The 20,446-nt window shown below is 29.9% G+C and overlaps 1 protein-coding gene and 1 long non-coding RNA gene across 2 annotated transcripts; both read right to left on the bottom strand.

Moving 5' to 3' along the window:
* Window positions 1-4,170: 4,170 nt before the first annotated feature.
* LOC145051849 (immune-associated nucleotide-binding protein 9-like) lies at window positions 4,171-5,226 on the bottom strand. Its single transcript, XM_078999675.1, has 4 exons — window positions 4,985-5,226; window positions 4,753-4,891; window positions 4,563-4,664; window positions 4,171-4,475 (listed from the first exon to the last, which is right to left on the bottom strand). Exons 2-4 carry the CDS (start codon window positions 4,810-4,812, stop codon window positions 4,365-4,367), a joined length of 273 nt encoding a protein of 90 aa, XP_078855801.1. The 5' UTR covers window positions 4,813-4,891; window positions 4,985-5,226; the 3' UTR covers window positions 4,171-4,364.
* A 2,629-nt stretch (window positions 5,227-7,855) lies between these two features.
* On the bottom strand, window positions 7,856-19,546 carry LOC145055005 (uncharacterized). Its single transcript, XR_013685039.1, has 16 exons — window positions 19,194-19,546; window positions 18,988-19,087; window positions 18,832-18,897; window positions 18,383-18,483; window positions 17,332-17,450; window positions 16,068-16,168; window positions 15,887-15,936; window positions 15,702-15,812; window positions 14,337-14,456; window positions 11,852-14,218; window positions 11,714-11,777; window positions 11,564-11,622; window positions 11,361-11,434; window positions 11,180-11,286; window positions 8,197-8,288; window positions 7,856-8,109 (listed from the first exon to the last, which is right to left on the bottom strand). It is a non-coding gene; the product is annotated as an uncharacterized LOC145055005 (long non-coding RNA).
* Between the last annotated feature and the right edge of the window lie 900 nt (window positions 19,547-20,446).

Raw genomic sequence — 20,446 nt, 5'->3', positions numbered from 1 at the left:
TATATCTGAACCACTGCCCACTGCCGGTCTTTTCCTGGAACGCCATCATCGTCGTATAAAGTCTGGATCTCCGGCAAAAACTTCCCAAATATTGAAACCATTTTCACCGGTCTCTTCCTGGAATATCACCGCCATCAGAAAACTATCCCAAATGTTGAAACCCTTTGTAGATCTGTCGATCTATCTCAAGGTGACGATGAGGCTAGGGGATGACGACACTACCAGAGAAGATGGACGGTGGCGACGACTTAATTTGCAAACCTTGGCGATGTAGACTGAGAAAGGGGGCGTCATAGATCTGAAAAAGGGAGAAAGTCGAAGCTAGGGTGGCAAGCTATGTTGCTGCCAGAGACGATATGCAAACGACCACCACTTTTTCGTCTTCTTCTTTATAGATCTGAGATGGTTTCCGGTGGCATTCCAATGGTGGTCCGATGACTGCTCTATTGTTCCAATGGTTGTCGGAGAAGGAGCAACACGGGGTCATCGGCATCGTCGGAGAAGGAGCAAGACGAAGTCGATGATGTTCCAAATCTACATCTGTGGTTACTCCGATGATGACAGCTCGAGAGGTGTTCTTGAGACTAGTGGTCAGTGGTAGGTTTTCTGATGGTGGTGCCATGTCCGATGGTGGTGGTTGGCGGTTGTAGTGGTGGTAGATACAGGTGACCGATGGTGGTGGTGGTAGATAATGGTGTCAACAAGTGTTTGTTCTTAAATGTGTGTGAAAATGTTCTTGAGTGTTTATGAATGTTTGAGAGAGAGGGGGGTTGGGTGGGGTGGGTATTTTTTTATTTCTCTTAAAAATAATTATAAAAATAAAATAGAAATGGTATATTTTCTTTTTCTTTTTTCTTTTAATCATAAAAACATTTAATTAAATAAAAAACTGAAAAAAAAGTAAGGGTAAAATCGTCCTTATAAAAAACTTCAAAGTAAATCGGACCAAACTCGTAACAAAATGAAAAGTATGGACCTCTAGTGCTAGTCCAAACTTTTTTAGATCAAAGTGACAATTTTAAGCTAACTAGAGGGACCATTTATGTAATTTTGTCTAAAACTATTTTATTTGTTCATTATGTCTAAAATAATGTTTCTTAACCAGTAAACACTTGAAAGCTGGTCACCTAGCATTTATGTCTTTTAAAAAAACCAACCTATTATCTTCTTGTGCGCATAAAACCACTTTGTTATTCTTTTGTATAATAAAACCATTTTGTTTTATGAGTTTATACGATAAATTTTTTTTATGTTATGATTTTATAAAATATTTAATTATCTTACATTTTATGCCACACATGTTTCTCTTTATGAGTTCACGCATCATGCTAAGAGAAAATATGCATAGCCTAAATATTAGAATTATCAACATTAGAACTTTTAGCTACTAAAGTGAGTCAATGACATCTAGTGTTACCTGATGAAAAGAATCCACCTTCAGCTAAAGTAATACTGGCTGAAGGATGGGTAGAAATATGCATGTGCTGAGAAGAATCGAGAATACACAACAAAAGAAAAGATAATTGGTAAATGATGTTGCATAAGAATCGAGTTCACGTATACACAATTGAAGTTGTCACAATATAAAATGGTGGCCTTGGTGTTAGGGCAATGGTGTTAGAAGAGGAGATTGCAAAAACTGACGTTTGTATTTACCACATTATGGTATTCAACTTTGGCACTGGAGAGAGATAACATACGGATGAACAAGAGTTATGGTTGTTGTCCAGAAAGACAGTTCCAGATGTGGAACGATGATTATTGGGCAATCCTTCATCCAACATCAAAATAAGTAACGAGACTTGTTGAGAAGGATATACGAAGTTGGAGCCCATGATCAAGAGTATCTTGTATTGAGAGACCATAAATTGGGGTTTTAACTTTTGCCTTTTTACACATACTAATTTGATTTCATTCAATAAATTAATAGAAGAAAAAAAAACTAAAATCCAATTCAATTATTAGTTTAATACTTTAATTGATTTATAAATTATAATATTTATGTTTTGTAACTTTTAAATTTGTAGTTTATATTTAATATGTTATGAAAAATTATATTAGTTCTTAACGAATTGAAATAAATAAGAAATAAAACTAAGGGCAAATGGCATTGAAACCATTGTAGTTGAATCGAATATTACATATGCTTTTCATTAAAGAATTGAAGGATAGTTAAACATGTTTTCATGACATGATGATAGATGAAGGCGAGTCTCGTTAACAACAAACATCCTTAGATCTCATTCCCATCGAATGTTTCTAGGATGAAAATTTTGTTTATAAGAATTTAGGTTATTTGATTAGTGTTTGTGTAGTTTTTGGGTTAAAAATTTAAAATTTACTCCAACCAACTGTTTTGGCAAAATCAGAACAAAAAGATTTTTAATAATGGTTTTCTCAACAAAGAAAAATCAAGAATGCCTTTTTCAGAAGTAGGAAATGTGTCAAAGTAGGGTGATTTTTTTAGACCATGGTGTCATGTTTATCCTATCATCTCATCTTTTTTTACATGCATCCATTTCATTCTATATCATTTTTGTCATACACCGTGAATAACATGCCATTTAAAAAAGGTTGTTTAAATATGTATTGGGGTTAAAAAAAAGTGGTTGAAAATTTTGAATTTTATTAGTTTAATGGTTTGAAATTGAAAAAATAATTAAACAAAAAATAAACGTTGTTATACTGCATTCCCTCTCCACTCTCATCATCAACAAAATATCGTTTGACCACAACACACCCAACATGCCACTGGGGTGGGGCGGTGTATGCCGAACCTACCCATAAAACTAAACTTGTCAAAAAAAAAAAAAAACTCTTCTTGGCCTATTCTTGTAAATTTACAATTTCATTCTGAGAAAAGATTTTTTTAAACCTTTCGCTAAAAAAAGTTTTAAAAAGCTTTTAGTTCCTAATGTTCTAAAAAAGATTCGTGTATTTGTTTATGTGATAATTACTTGAGACGTAATCAACCTTTGGCTTTATATATATTTAGCAATTAACTTGTCTTGTAAGTATTGTATCAATAATCTTACAAACTTCTTAAAAAAATACCATTGTTAACTTGCATATGTTTGGGTGATGTGGCTTGTACACATTTGACATGTTTGATAACGAGAGTTTAAGAGCTTTTAGGTTTTAGTTTTTAACAAAAAAAACTCGATTTAAACAAAAAACTTTATTTGAAAGTACAAACGTTTAACTTTTAATTTAAACAAAAATCTCTAAATCTATTAACTCCTTCATGTGACGTTTAATAAAAAACTATTGCATTTTTTTAATCAATTTCTACAATTGACCTTACAAAATATAGTTATATATTTATCTTTTTTAAACAATTATTTTTTTTAATGTAATTTTAAATATTTCAAAAGCTTTAAATTTTTTTTTTCAAACACTCATATAATAAAAAACAAAATTTCATAGATGGTCCTTAAGGTTTTTTGTTTGTTCCTAAAATAGTCTTCTTGAAACATTTTTTTTGCATGAATGGTTCTTATGAAGCAAACCTTGCACATAAATGGTCTTTACCGTAAATATCTATTGAAAGAATTTTGAATAATGACTATTTATACCATTTTGTGAATTTCCCTAAATAATTTGTGAAATTTTACAAAAAGACCATTTGTAGAATATTATGATATTAATGTCTTACTTTTTTTCTTTTTAAATTTTCGGCCCTCTTTTTATTTTTTATCTTTTAATTCAAATTTTCTTTTAAAAATTTTCTTTAATTTTTTCACAACTATGTTATTATATATTTTTAAAAGTTAGAATTTAAGAAATTAGTTTTTTAGAAAAATGACACGATTATTACAAAACAATTCTACTTGTTTAGTAAACAACATGTAGAGCTAATTTTTTGTAAGTTCAAGGCTCAATGAAGATACGTATATTCCTCGCATAACTCTACCTTCTTAAAAATATACTGTATATCTTATAGCTAGGTTACATATATAAATATTCTCCGCTTCTATTAACACCATATATGTTTTTCACATGAAAATGCGTTTCTCAAGTTATATCGCGATTTACATCTAGACTGATGCATCATGTACTAATACTAAACCAAGTTGTTGAATAAAGTTTGTTTCTATGCGGCTTGAATGCGATGTTTGGAGTTGTTTTTGTCAAGTGTTTATCAATGTTCCAATACCATCAAAATACTGATGTGGCAATACAGCAGTTATGATAATAATAATAATATAAAACATGTTTTGCAGAAAATAATAAAACTCCGGTTTTTTTTATTTTATTTTATTTTATTTTTAAAATAGCACGTTTATCCCTCTTTCAGATCTCCTCTGTCTCCTTTCGGGCTTTTTCAAGATTCTCTCTGAGGTTAGGGATTACATGATTTGATTTCATTTTAGCAGCATAAGATACCGGAAAAATTCAGCCTTCAAACCTTGAATCCGCTCTTCTTCCAATTGTTGTTCCAGTGTAATTGTTGTTTCACTGAGCTTCAATTCGACCTTTAGACCAATAACACACAATCATGAATGCAATTTCAGATTTTAACTACAATTAAATATCAAAACTAAAATAGATGTAAGATTTACCATTTCAGTGATTCGCTTAAGCTGCTCTTCATATGATTTATGCATTTGCTCTGTCAGCTCAGCTGTTTCTTCTGTTTGTTCATGAAGCCTCGTAGTCGCTTTCTGACAAATACATAGATAGTCAAACAAAAGCAAGACCTATACCTATACCTTGTCATAATAGTTCAAAAATAATGAGTTTCACTTTCACCTTCAATTCACTGAAAATTTCATCAGTATATGGCTTTCCATTGTTGTTGGCAACCACCATGTCGACTAGAGAGAGAAGTTTGTCTACTTGATATGCTTTCTTCTTTTCATCTTTCGTCCAGTTATCGAAAAGGACATATCTATCCCCACACAGGAATAGAAGTAAGCACAAATATAAAGGAATATATAAGAGGAAGAAGCAAATACTACAGAAACATCAAACATGTATTTACCTGTGAGGATGCAGGGACTGAAGATTGAAGACGTGGTTGAACAACTTGAGGGGTATGCAGAATCTTTATATACGTGATGTGTTTTCATCGTTCGTTTATATAGTGATATGAGGAGGTAATTATGTAAACTTAAAAAAGAAAATAGGATGACTCCAAATCTCTCGATCGGAAGGACTCTTCTTTTGTTCCCAGATCATCAAAGAAAAAAAATTCGGGAAAAAGATCTTATTAGCCTTTCCCGGAGGAGTAACTACATTACCTAGGGTTTTAATTTGAATAACAATCATATTTTGTATAAAATAAATAAAGATAAATCTTAAAAATAATATTATAAATCTTTAAACTTATATCATATAAAGTTTAAAAACTAATAAAATAATGGCTTTATACTTCAATTTTTTTTAAATAAAAAATAGAAACGAAAATATTTAATTATGTATTGTAGTTTGAATATTTTAGATAAAATCCAGACAATAAAAAATATTAAATATAATATATTTGAATGATGATTAAAATTTATAAGTTTTAATTTTTAATTTTATATAAATATTACATTTCATTTAAAAATAAATATATTTCATAAAAAGATTTCATGTAAAACAATGTTGTAAAAACCTAATTTCTAAAATCCTAACTTAAAAAAATATATATAATAACAAAGTTGTGAAAAAACTAAGGAAAAATTTTAAAAGAAATTTAAATTAAAAAAAAAAAAAAAGAAAAAAAAAATGAGATTCAGCTAATGAACATCTACGGTAATGACCATTTGTGTGCAATGCTTGCTCCGTATGGACCAACCATGCAAAAAAAAGTTTAATAAAGACTATTTTAGAGACAAACGAAAAATCTTAAGGACCCTCTATGAAATTTTGTCTATAATAAATAAAAGTTATAGCTACCAGCTTCCAGCTAGCAATCAACAGCCACCGACCACCAACCACCAGTTAGATTTGCTAAACATGTCCTTAGTTACACAACTTTCTTTTCTATACATTTAGAATTAGTCACTTAATTTCTTTTTGATAAACATTATACCAATAATCTTATAACTTTTTTCTTCAAAAAATATCATTTAACCACCACTTCTTAGTTTCGTACTAGTGACATAAAGGAAGGGAGGCAATGATGTTGGATTAAGGTGTCTAAGCCCATAACTAGATTTGTATGACTTGTAATTAGAAACAAAATATTTTTTGGGCTGCCCTCATAACTAGTAACCGAATAGAATGACATTTAGAGAAAGATGTTGATTTATTGATTTATTATATGATTAATAACTTGTGATAAATAATTTGTTAATATATTATACGATTAATATATTAATTTGAAATAATAATAATTAATTAAGAATTAATCTACGTTAATTTGGATTAGATTATAAGTTAATTAGAATTAATTAAATGTGCAAGGACTGGACTATAATTTTTCAATAGTTGAACAAGAAGGAAATCTAGAACCTTCCACTAGGGTGGACGGTTTTGGAGATGCCATAAGGGCATCTGAAATATTCCTTCTAAGATAAGGAAACTGGATAACCACCTAGATTTGAAATAGTATTATTATAATCATGATTAAGGTTTCCAGGGTTATCCTATCAGGTATAAATAGGACCTGTGGGGTGACCTATTTTCATCCATGCCTTACACCAAACGGATAGCCGAAAATCTGATCCTACTCTTTCTCCTCTTATGTTCTTGTTGCTAGGGTTTGAGTACAAACCATTAGAGGCACTAAACTTTTGGTGCTTGCTTTTCAAGTCAACAAAGGAAGGAATCAAGTAAACTTGTTTGCTATAACAAGTTAGAGGTATGTAACCCTAGTTTTATCCTTTTGAAATTGATAGGGTTTATGATAGTATTGTTAATTCAAAGTATGTTTCCTTAATGTGAAGACATAAATCCTATTAGGTTGCATGTGTCCAGTTTTAATTGTTAAGTGATTTTCTGCCTGGGCATTTTTGTTGTAATCTAAGAAAACCATCAGTGGTATTAGAGCCAGGTTAGTATGTATTTCATTAATCGTATATTTGTGAATTAAATATTTATTTTTGACAAATTATGTGTTCATGACGTGACGGTGTATATGTCACGACGTGAAATCAGTGCACATCCGGATTTTCGAGATTTTCTGCCTAATTTGATTGGTAAGGTTGTTATTTGGTAATTATTTGCTATATAATATCCACTAAATCTGAATTTTGCTTATATTAGATGATTAAATAAAACCCTAAATGTTAGGAGATATCATCGGACATGATAACGATTAATTATAAGATTAATTAATATTATCTTATGAATCTAATTATTGATTTAATTAAATGATTAATTAAAAGAAACATATTAAATTCGTAAATGGTTTAATTAATTAATTAATTGATTAGAAGTGAACTCAAATCGAAGAAATAAAAAAAAAAGTGAACTCAAATCGAAGAAACTCATGACATTGAAGATGTTAAAGTCTGATAACAGGGAGAAAAGTTGAGCAAAGTCAAATAATCACTAAATTTGTAATAAAGTTTTGAAAACGATACAACCTTAATCCCAGTTGCTGATTGAAGAGATAATAGTAGCTCATCAACCACATGCAAATATATATTACCAGGCAACCAATCTCTGTGGCATACAAAACATTATTTTACCACTTCCATAACATCAAACACTATTCAATTGACCAGTTTATCTTAATGAATAACCAACATAAAATGATTCAAAAAAATCAAAATCCATCTTATTGTTTGTATGAGATCCAACAAATTCATTGCATAAGCCACACCCACAATGCGTGTTTCCAAAGAGGATAATAACGTAAATTCAACAAATCCGGCGTATTATTATATTCTCATATATAATATTTTCATTCACAAAAGAGAAATTGATTATGACCTCTTTATAATAATAACCACTTGTTCTTAACATTTCAACACACCATGTGACATTTTCCTTCCCTGACGTCCCAATTTGCTAAATAAAGTACACTTTTATAATAAATAAAATTATTGACTAATAACAAATATCTTTTGTGAAGAATTACTAGGCATACAAAATAAGTGCTGAAGGTGTTTTCCATGCAATATTAAGAATATTTTTTGATTGATTCAACATGAAGTATGTTCATCTCATCACTTCCTGAAGATAAATAACCACAAGTTTTAGGAACAGAGGGGTATTTCTGGAAATACATAAACAGGGTCAAAGACTCATAGCTAAAGCTACCTGTACACCAACATATCAGTTCCATCGAGGCATAATCGCCCAACACAACAACCTTATTTGAGATTCAATGGAACTATAATTGCACCTTTAAACTTTAACAAAAAAAAAAACTAAATAAGATCATTAAAAGAATGAAGTGTTTTAAAGTGTTAAGGGTAAAAACACACATGTTCAAACTTTCATTAAAAGCATGAAGTAAGGTAATGCTATAACGGTTATGAAAGTATAATGTTATAATGGAAGGTTTTATACCTTAATAAGAAAAATAATAAAATTACAATGTGTTAAATAAGTTTGATTATTTATGTTCATAATCTATAAAAATTATCAAAACCCATCAACATTTTTATCATTTTGCCTAATTTTGTGGTACATATTTATCCCAATTTCTATATTTTCTTCAAAATATAACAATCCTTGTGCCTAATAAAATAATAAATATGTACTATATATATAAACCCTCTTCAACCATTACCAAAACTACTTTTAATGATAGTTTTTATACATAAATTTGTCATACCCATCATATACTTTGTGATATAATCACATAATAGGTCTCAATTCTGCCATGTCCTCCAAAAATTTCAAGTTGTCCTACATGAACGAAATTACAGTGAAAAGTTTTGTCCCACATTAAGTCAAAAAGAAACAAGAGTTTGGTCATGATGTAATCAAGTAGAATAAAGAAATCATTATCATCAAAAAATTAAATTGGAAAGAGCATATATGTGATGTTTTCCAATCAGGTTTCCATTAGAAAGCACCTTTGGTGTTCACTTGTATAACAAGATTATCTAGTTTTGGTGGACGAAAAGGGCGATGGTTGTCATTTCCATAAAAAACAGCAATTCATATGGCAAATAAATCAGTAATCAAAAAGGCAGAAATCATAAAGTATGAACTCAAATCAAAGAAGCTCATGTTATTGGAGATGTTAAAGTCAAACACAAACTTGTGAACCTCTAAGAAGAAAATTTTATACAACCTATGCATCTCTTAGAGTGACCTCTTATTTGTAACCTTATATTCAAAAAAGTCAAGGTTTGGACCAAACCTCCAAAAATATGCATACCACAGGGACCATTTTTGCACTTTTGTCTAGAGTTTAATGCCATACATGGTTAGATTTTGAAAGTATAATGCCACAATTAGTATAAGTTGACATTTTTAAACTGCAATTACCAAAAAAAAGCATGTCTTAAGAAGTTGGACTTTGAATGAATAATATTAAAAATAGAAAAAAATAATGTTGCATATGGTTTTAAAAGTATAAAGTTTTAATTAGAAAATAAAAGTAAAACCAATTTAGATTACAATATCTTAATTAGTAAGATTTTGAAAATAAAAATATATAATTGAATTCCATACAGTTAAATATTAAAAGCATATTCTAATAGGTTCTAATAGGTTGGATTTTGAAAGTACAATGTTCTTATGCAGTTGGTACAACTATTCATACTTCCAATATAATGTCTTATTATGTTAGATTATGAGAGTAAAACGCTATAAGTCAAAATATGATATAATAACTGAAAACAAAACAAAAGAAGTTAAAATTTTCAAACTTCAATGCACATATAGTTTATATATTAAGAAAAGAATGCTACAAAGTGAAGGTATAATGTTATAATTTGGTAGGTATATTTATAGTCTTAATAGAAAATAATAATAATAATAATAAATTTAATGCCCAAATAAGAAAAATGTATAATGAAATAAATAATAACAAAAATCAGAAAGGGTAAAATTTTAAAAGTACAATATCTTAATAAAAAAGATTTTGAAAGTATATTGATAATGATATACATGAGACCATCATGCCATAATTGGTTAAATTTTGAGAATAAGTGTCTTAAAACTAAAAAAAAAAAATAGAAGTCCAATGTCCTATGGGAAATAATTGGGCGTACAATGCTATAATTGGTAAAAATAACAAGTCTCCTGTTTATAAATACAATGTCTTAATAGAATGTTAAATGCTAAAGTTGGCTGGATTTTCAGATTACAATGTATACTAAAAGGACAAGAACTAAAAATACAATGACTTAAGAGATCAGGTTTTCAAAGGAAAGTAAAATATTGGATTTCATAGTACAATAACTTTCATGTGCTCTTTAAAAGAAAAAAAAGGATAAAAAGTAAATACTCTTAATAGGTTATTTCTTGAAAAAGTAATGCTATAACTAAAGGTATAATGTTCATAGTACAAGACTCGCACCACCAGCTTCTTACATTGGCACTACTAAGCTTGGATTTAAAGGAAGACACAAGAAAATAATATTCAAAGAGAAAATGATAAATTTTGAAGATCATGTCTTCAACTGTTACTTTTGTAATTATAACAGTTGTAATATAAGTTATAGTAGAAAATGAATTATGTTGTAAGCTAACCTCCAAGAAAGAAAGCATGAACAGATTAACATTAACAGAGTAACCAAAAAACAACATAAAAAGCATGAAGTATTCTACAGTGTTAGGTAAAAATTACATGTTAACACTTTAATTCTTGGGGGGGATCTTCTTTATCTGGTTTCCAAAACCTTTTCTTGTTGCAGAGTAATGAATTGAACTTGTTAAAAGAATTGAAATTGAGCATAGCAATACATCTCAGAGTAATGTAAGGGAACTTGTAGTTCACAAGATATTTTTGAAATGAATGGAATTTGTCAAAGGAATTGGAATAAGTTTTGAAAGTACAATAATTTAATAATAAAACCTTAGAAGTTATACTGCTATAATTGGTAACCAAAACCAAACATGTTCAGTTTTTCAAAGTACAGTGACCTAATAAGAAAAATAATAAAATTACAATGTGTTAATAGGATTGATTATGACAGTATAATCTTTTAATGGAAGTTTTTATAAATCAGCATCTAAACAGCATACAAATTTATGAGGCAATATGGAAAGACTTATTCCCTATTAGACATTTTGCATGTATGTTAATATTAAGTAATAGGCAAAGTACAGTTTGGTTTGTTACCATGGCATCATTATAAATGTTCATTTTTTCTTCCAGATTTCTGGTTGCTCTTGACTGCTTCAGTATTGCTCTAGTTTCTCTCAGACCATCAGATGAGATGACTTTCACTGCAATAACCACACACCTAATTGAGAATCAATAAGCCTTACTAATTTTACTAAAATACATAAATTTATCATACCCATAATATACTTTGTTATATAATTACACAATATGTCTCAATTCTGCCATGTCATCCAACAATTCCATGTTGTCCTACATGAATGAAAATACAGTGAAAAGTTTTGTCCCACCTTAAGTCAAAAAGAATCAACAGTTGTCATGAAGTAATAAAGTACAACAAAGAAATCATATCATGAAAATAACTTGAAAAGAGCATTAGACCTTTCATATATGCGATGTGTGCTAATCAGGTTTCCATGGGAAAGCACCTTTCGTGTTCACTTGTATAAAGCAGCAATGCATATGGCAAATAAATCAGTAATCAAAATGTTATACAATTTCAGTGAAGAAAGTATAATGTCAGGAACTAACTTCAATGGAGACGCAACAGAAGATCTGTCACCTCTAAATAGAAAAAATTATATAAACTATGCATCTGTTATATTAGAAAATTTTAGACAAAGTTTTTGAAATGAACAAAAATAATAGGAGATAATGTTTTGAACCAACTCATAAATAGAAGGAGAGGCGATGATATAAACAGGCCCACTAAACAATGGGTCTCAATTCCACCATGTCATCCAACAATTTCAAGATGTCCTACATGAATGAAAATACAGTGAAAAGTTTTGTCCCACTTTAAGTCAAAAAGAAACAACAGTTTTGTCATATGATGTAATCAAGTACAATAAAGAAATCATTATCATGATAGTAATTTGGAAAGAGCATTGGACTTTTCATATATGTGATGGTTGTTACTTCCCTAAATTCATATGGCAAATAAATCAGGATCCCTGTTGCAAATGTTATACAAATTGAACTTATGAGAAGACACTATGTCTAAAAAAAGGTACAAAACCAACAAGAAGAAATTAGTATATACAATTTCAGTGGAGAAACTATAATACAGTGAACTTAGACATTTAGACACAAAATTATCATTTGATTAAGATTCAATCATTCGACCTTATGTACCCATAAATCAAATTTTAATCTCTAGAATCCTGCAGTAAGAAAATTACAAACATAAGTCCTAATATTTCTGTAGCAATGAAAATCAAAAATTGTTTCAAATGTGCTAATTATACTTCTAATTCTAATCGAATTGAAAATACAAACAATAAATTATCTTTCCCTAATTGAATTTCTAATAGCTCAATAAATTGTTTAATATTTTAATTTGGCTTGTGATTATTTACTTTACTTTGTATAATTTCACCCTCAAAACAAAGCCCCATACATAGCCCATACGATAAGTACGCCCCCCTTTGAAAACTATTAGACTGAATATGATCAAAAAGTTGGATATTAGTATAAGCAAATGGAATGAAATGCATTTGAAGAACCAAAGATCATAAAAATTGTATGTTTGTTGCTTTTCACCTTGGTTGCTTCTGAAACAGAATGAACCCTAATTTATGTCCCCTGTTCCGATGTTGTTGCTACTATGTGTGCAGCACTATTTTATGTGTAACTCCAAAAAACACGAAGTAATTTAAGCAATGAACGTTTCTTCGTGTGACATTAAACATAGTCCACATTCTCCCTGTTTATAAGGTGGGTTGAACAACATTCTGCTTCTTTTCCTGAAATTAGGTACAAATATAATCTTTTTAACTAGTAAAATACACTTTTGGTCCCTGAATAAAGCATGAACAGAGCCTGAAGAGCTTGTAGCTACAAGAATTTCAGGAGTCATATGATAATAAGTATGTCCCTCTTTGGAAACCATAAGACTGAAAATGATCAAAAGGTTGGAAATTAGTATAAACAAATGGAATGAAATGCATTTGAAGAACCAAAGATCATATGAAAATTGCATGTATGTTGCTTTTCACCTTGGTTGGTTCTGAAACAGAATGAACCCTAATTTATGTCCCCTGTTCGGATGTTGTTGCTACTATGTGTGCAGCCAATGGTGATCTTTGAGCATTATTAATGAACCATGAATTGAAAATATTTTGGAATTAAGTGCATCAGTGTATAGATATCTGGTGATAAAATGCACTTCAAATCTTGAAAGATAATATCTCTAGTGACCATGGGTTTCTCAGAAGAATATAATATAAAGCAGACAAACAAGAGTAAAATACACTTTTGGCCCCTGAATAAAGCAAATTTACAAAATTTGGGTCCTTATCCAAAGCATTGCAAGGTAAATTTTTTGTCACCTTACTTGGAACAAGTAAAAAAACGTTACAAACCCCAAACAAGAACCATAATTGAAAAAAATCAGTTACACTCGGGGACAAAAATGTAACAATACTCTAAACATATAGACAAATCATTCATATAAACATATAGACAAATCATGCAAAAAAATGAAGCTTTTTAACAAAATTCTCATATATAACCATTTTCATTCACAAAAAAAGAACTGATTATTACCTCTTTCTATTGACCACTTGTTTTTAACATTTCAACCCACCAAAGACCACACCATGTGGCATTTCCCGTCCCTGATGTCCCAATTCGCTAAATAAAAGTACATTTTTAAACAAATAAAAGAATTGACTAAATAACAAATATCTTTTGTAAAGAATTACCAGGAGAACTAAATGCAATATTTAGAATCTTTTTTGATTGATTTAACATGAAGTATGGTAATCCTATCATTTCCTGAAGACAATAAATGACCACAAGTTTTAGGAACATAGGGGTATTTCTGGAAATACACAAACAGGGTCATACACTCATAGCCGTACCTACCTGTACACCAGCATATCATTTCCATCCAGGCGTAATCACCCAACACAACATCCTTTCATATATGTGATATGTGCCAATCAGGTTTCCATGGGAAAGCACCTTTCGTGTTCACTTGTATAACAGATTATCTAATTTTGGTGGACGAAAAGGGCGATGATTGTCATTTTCCTAAAAAGCAGTAATTCACATGGCAAATAACTCAGTAATAAAAATGGCAGAAATCATAAAGTATGAACTCAAATAAAAGTTGCACTAAATTGTATTAAAGTTTTGAAAATGATACAACCTTATTAAACCCAGTTGCTGATGGAAGAGATGGCATTAATGGGGGACAAACCAGGGTAAGGGTAACATCATATAAAAGGACAGAGACGTATGTATGTATATAAAGTCCAATACAGGATCCCTGTTGCAATGTTATACAATTTCAGTGACAAAAGTATAATATAGTGAACTTAGACATGTAAACACAAAGTTATCTGTTACTTAATTAATAGGAAAACATTATAACATGTAATCAACGTTGTGAACCTCAAAATAGAAAAAATTATATAAACTCTGCATCTCTTAGATGGACCTCTTCTTTATAACCTTATAATAGAAAATTTTAGACAAAGTTTTTTCAATGAACAAAAATAATAGGAGACATTGTTTTGACCTAACTCAGACACAGAAGTAGAGGCAATGATATAAACAGGCCAACAAAAAAAATCACATCGCCTCTTGGAAGTATCCTCATTTGATTTAAGATTCAATCTCTAGAAAAAAAAGTAGATATTCTTAATAAGGTTATTTGTTGAAAAAGTAATGTTATAACTAAATGCAATATTTATAATCTTTTTTTGATTGATTTAACATGAAGTATGGTAATCCTATCATTTCCTGAAGACAATAAATGACCACAAGTTTTAGGAACTGAGGGGTATTGCTGGAAATACACAAACAGGGTCATAGACTCATAGCTGTAGCTACCTGTACACCAGCATATCATTTCCATCAAGGCATAATCACCCAACACAACACCCTTATTTGGGTTCAATGGAACTAAAAGTGTACCTTTAAACTTTAACAAAAAAACTAAATAAAAACATAAAAAGCATAAAGTGTTTTATAGTGTTAAGGGTAAAAACATATTAACACATTGATTCTCAGGGGCATATTATATTCCTTTAATCAACCATAAGTAAAACCTTTTCTTGTTGCAGAGTAACGAAAATGGAACTTGTTAAAGGAAGTGGAATTAAGCATAGCAATTCATCTCAGAGTAATGTAAGGGAACTTGTGGTTCATAGAATATTTTTGATAAGAATGGAATTTCTGAAAGGAATTAGACTAAATTTTGAAAGTACAACGTTTTAATAATAAAAACTTAAAAAGTTATAATGCTATAATTGGTAACCAAAACCAAACATGTTTAGTTTTTCAATATACAGAGACTTAATAGGAAAAATAATAAAATTACAATGTGTTAATAATAGGTTTGATTATGAAAGTATAATGTTTTAATGGAAGTTTTTATAACTTAGCATCTAATAGCATTCAATTACAACATACAAATTTATGAGGCAATATGAAAAGACTTATTCCCTATTATACATTTTGCATGTATGTTAATATTAAGTAATAGGCAAAGTACAACTTGGTTTCTTACCATGGCATCATTGTAAATGTTCATTTTTTCTTCTTACAGATTTCTGGTTGCTCTTGACTGCTCCGGTATTGCTCTAGTTTCTCTCAGACCATCAGATGAAATATGACTTCACTGCAATAACCACACACCTAATTCAACATCAATAAGCCTTACCAGATTTACTAAAATACATAAATTTATCATACCACTCAATAGGCCTCAATCCTGCCATGTCATCCAACAATTTCAAGTTATCCTACATGAACGAAATTACAGTGAAAAGTTTTGTCCCTCTTTAAGTAAAAAGAAACAATAGTTTTGTCATGAAGTAATCAAGTACAATAAAGAAATCATTATCATGAAATTAATTTAGAAAGAGCATTAGACCTTTGTTATATGTGATGTGTGCCAATCAGGTTTCCATGGGAAAGCACCTTTGGTGTTCACAAGTTTTGGTGAACAAAATGAAAGGTGATGCTTGTTATTTCCTTAAATTCATATGACAAATAAATCAGTAATCAAAAAGGCAGAAATCATAAAATATGAACTCAAATAAAAGAAGCTTATGTTATTGGAGATGTTTAAGTCGAACACAAACTTGTGAATCAACAAAAAAGATTTGAAGTTGCAGTAAATTGTATTAAAGTTTTGAAAATGATACAACTTTATTAACCCCAGTTGCTGATGGAAGAGACTGCATTACCAGTATAGTTAATGGGGGACAAACCAAGGTAAGGGTAACATCATATAAAAAAAAATACTTAGGGACTAAGTTTGTTACTTTTGGCAAACCACATGGACCATTTTTGTAATTTTGTCTAATAAAAATAATAATACTAATAATAGAAGTCTAATGTCCTATGGGAAATAATTGGACATATAATGCTATAATTGGTAAAAAAAAACAAGTTTCTTGTTTCAAAATAGAATGTATAATGCTAAGGTTGGCTGGATTTTCAGATTACAATATATTTATAAGTGTAATGTTATAGATGGTTAAATCATCAAAGTACAATTAACTTTCATGTGCTTTTAAAAAGATAAAAAGTAGATTATCTTAATAGGTTGTTTGTTGAAAAAGTAATGCTATAACTAAAGGTATAATGGTTAAAGTCAAGTAAAATATCTTAATAGGAAGGAACTGTTGAAAGTATAAAACATAAGTGAAGAAAGCTTAGCCTATTAGACAGACATTTTGCATGTATATAAAACATAAGTGAAGAGGGGTATTTCTGGAAATACACAAACAGGGTCATATACTCATAGCTGTAGCTACCTGTACACCAACATATCATTTCTATGAAGGCATAATCACCCAACACAACATCCTTTAAACATTAACAGAGTAACTAACAAAGAACATAAAAAGCATGAAGTATTTTCCAATGTTAAGGGTAAGAATTACATCTTAACCAAAACCAAACATGTTCAGTTTTTCAAAGTACAGTGACCTAATAAGTAAAATAATAAAATTACAATGTGTTAATAGGTTTGATTATGACAGTATAATCTTTTAATGGAAGTTTTTATACCTTAGCATCTAAACAACATTTAAATTTATGAGGCGATATGGAAAGACTTAATCCCTATTAGACATTTTGCATATTAATATAATATTAAGTAATAGGCAAAGTACAATTTGGTTTCTTACCATGGCATCATTGTAAATGTTCATTTAGCTTCTTTTTTTTTCCTTCCAGATTTCTAGTTGCTCTTGACTGCTCCAGTATTGCTCTAGTTTCTCTCAGACCATCAGATGAGATGACTTCACTGCAATAACCACACAGCTAACTGAGAAATGAGAATCAATAAGCCTTACTAATTTTACTAAAATACATAAATTTAAGATACCCATAATACACTTTGTTATATAATCACACAATAGGTATCAATTACGCCATGTCATCCAACAATTTCAAGTTGTCCTACATGAATGAAAATACAGTGAAAAGTTTTGTCCCACATTAGGTCAAAAAGAATTAACAATATTGTCATATAATGTAATCAAGTACAATAAATAAATCATTATCATCAAATTAATTTGGAAAGAGCATTCTTTCAAAAAAAAAAAAATTGGAAAGAGCATTGGACCTTTCATTTATGTGATGTGTGCGAATTAGGTTTCCATAGGAAAGCACCTTTGGTTTTCACTTGTATAACAGATTATCTAATTTTGGTGATGGTTGTCATTTCCTTAAAAAGCAGCAATGCATATGGCAAATAAATCAGTAATCAAAATGGCAGAACTCAAATCAAAGAAGCTCATGTTAATTGGAGATGTTAAAGTCTTGTGAATCAACAAAAGGATTTGAAGTTGCATTAAAATTGTATTAAAGTTTTGAAAATGACACAGCCTTATTAACCCCAGTTGCTGTTGGAAAAGATGACATTACCAGTATAATTAACGGAGGACAAACCAGGGTAAGGGTGACATCATATAAAAGAACAGAGATGTATGTATGTATATATAGTCCAATACAGGATCCCTGTTGCAATCTTATACAATTTCAGTGAAGAAAGTATAATATCAGGAACTAACTTCAATGGAGATGCAGCAGAAGATCTGCCACCTCTAAATAGAAAAAATTATATAAACTATGCATCTCTTAGATGGACCTCTTCTTTGTAACCTTATAATAGAAAATTTTAGACAAAGTTTTTTCAATGAACAAAAATAATAGGAGACATTGTTTTGAACTAACTCATAAATAGAAGGAGAGGCAATGATATAAAGAGGCCCACAAAAAAATCACATCGCCTCTTGGAAGTATCCTCATTTGATTAAGATTCAATCTCTAGAATCCTGCAGTAAGAAAATTACAAACATAAGTCTTAATATATCTGTAGCAATAGAAATAATCAAAAGTTGTTTCAAATATGCAAATTACACTTCTATTTCTAACTGAATTGAAAATACAAACAATAAATTATCTTTCCCTAATTGAATTTCTAATAGCTCAATAACTTGTTTAATATTTTAATTTGGCTGGTGATTATTTACTTCTCTCTACACAATTTCACCATCAAAACAAAGCAAAACAACTCTTTAACTTAGTTAAGACATTTCATCAAACACCTAAAGTGCATAGAAGAACAATCTACAACTAAACAATACTCTTTTGGGTTTCAAAACTATTTAAGTTTTACTGACAACACATCTCAACTTTCTTGACCAATCATCTCCGTCTGATGGATGCTCTAGTTTCGATTGAGTGACCTAATTCAAAAGACCAACAAAAAAAAATTAAATGGATGTGTTAATTAAGATTTAAGGCATCAATCAGGTATACTTATGTCATTAATTTACCTCTAATAAAGTTCAAGAAGATCCATGGGCATAGTGTTTGATCCTTCAAGCCATGATGGTAGACCAAAATTACCTCGCAACCAGACGTCATAGAACTACCCTAATAGCATGATGAATTCAGTAATGATGAGAGACCCGAAGAATCTTTGCCTAATTGAAATAACTAGCAAAATCAATAATACACATAAAAGAATCAAGAACGTTACCTAAGAGACGAAGAGGGAAAGGCAGAGGATTCTTGAACGCCCCTAGAATGAAAGAAAGAGAAAACACTGGTGTCTCTAGAAGAAAAGGAGATACGGCGGTGTGAAAGATGTCCCCTCCAAGTAAAACCCTCTAACATGTCTCCGGCGGTGTTTGGAGAGCAGCAGGATGATCGGAGAACGAATGAAAGGGAGAAGAATGAAAACTTACGACAATCTTGTTAATTTCTTTGGATTATAGAGATGATTGCGAGTGTATAGGGCTGCTTGGGTCTCCGAGGAGCGGAGTTATAGAGACTAGCCTCTCCGGTGGACGAGTGAAGTGTGGAAGAGCGAAGAAGATGGTAATATTAAGCGCCAATACACCGACCCAACCTTTTTGACTTCCCACTTGTAACGGTTCTTTTTAAAAGCGTATCGATTCCAAAATTAACCTTACTAAACGGTTTTTTTTATTCACCCCTCAAATTTTTTACCCTCTTTTTTTTTTAATTTATTATTTATTTATTTTTTGTTTTTTTCTTTTACTATTTTTAATAAATACATAATATGTTTGGACTGTTTTTTGTGTTTTATTTATTTAATTATATCTATATTTATTTTTTTGTTTTAATTATTTTTAATAAATACATATTATTATTATTATTATTATTATTTGTATTTTTATTAACATTAAAAATATTTTTTTTCGTTCGGATTATTTTTGTGTTATTTTTATTTTCATTTAGACTATCAGTGTGTTAATTTCTTTTGTTATGACTATACATTTATTATTTTTTCGTTCCGACTATCTTTGTATTATTTTTTCATTCGAACTATTTTCATTCAAATTATCTTTGTGTTATTTTTTTCATTAAGACTATCCTTATGCTATTTTTTATCGAGACAATTAAAGAGACATCTAATCAAATCATAATAATAATAATAATAATAATAATAATAATAATAATAATAATAATAATAATATAACAAATAGCCAAAACAAAAAACAACAAAAAATACAAAATATGTCTAATCAAAAAGGGTTTTAAAGACAATAAAATAACAAAAAAAAGTGTAAGGAATTCTATGGATTATGGGGTACATACAACAACACTCATTCCGAAATTATCATAGTAACATAAAACATTTCCCCTTATCTTGAGCCACATAGCCCCAAACTTTTTACTTTTACCTTTTTAACGCCACCCCCTCCCCCTTTTTTTTATCTTTCATCACCAAATTTGTTCTTAATTATTATTTGGGTGAATTATATC

This window comes from Lactuca serriola, chromosome 5 (genome assembly GCF_051521515.1).
Source record: "Lactuca serriola cultivar US96UC23 chromosome 5, Lser_US96UC23_V15, whole genome shotgun sequence".
Taxonomy (NCBI): Eukaryota; Viridiplantae; Streptophyta; class Magnoliopsida; order Asterales; family Asteraceae; genus Lactuca; species Lactuca serriola.
The sequence above is the reverse complement of the archived record's forward strand: the minus strand, read 5'-3'. Positions and strand labels throughout refer to the sequence as shown.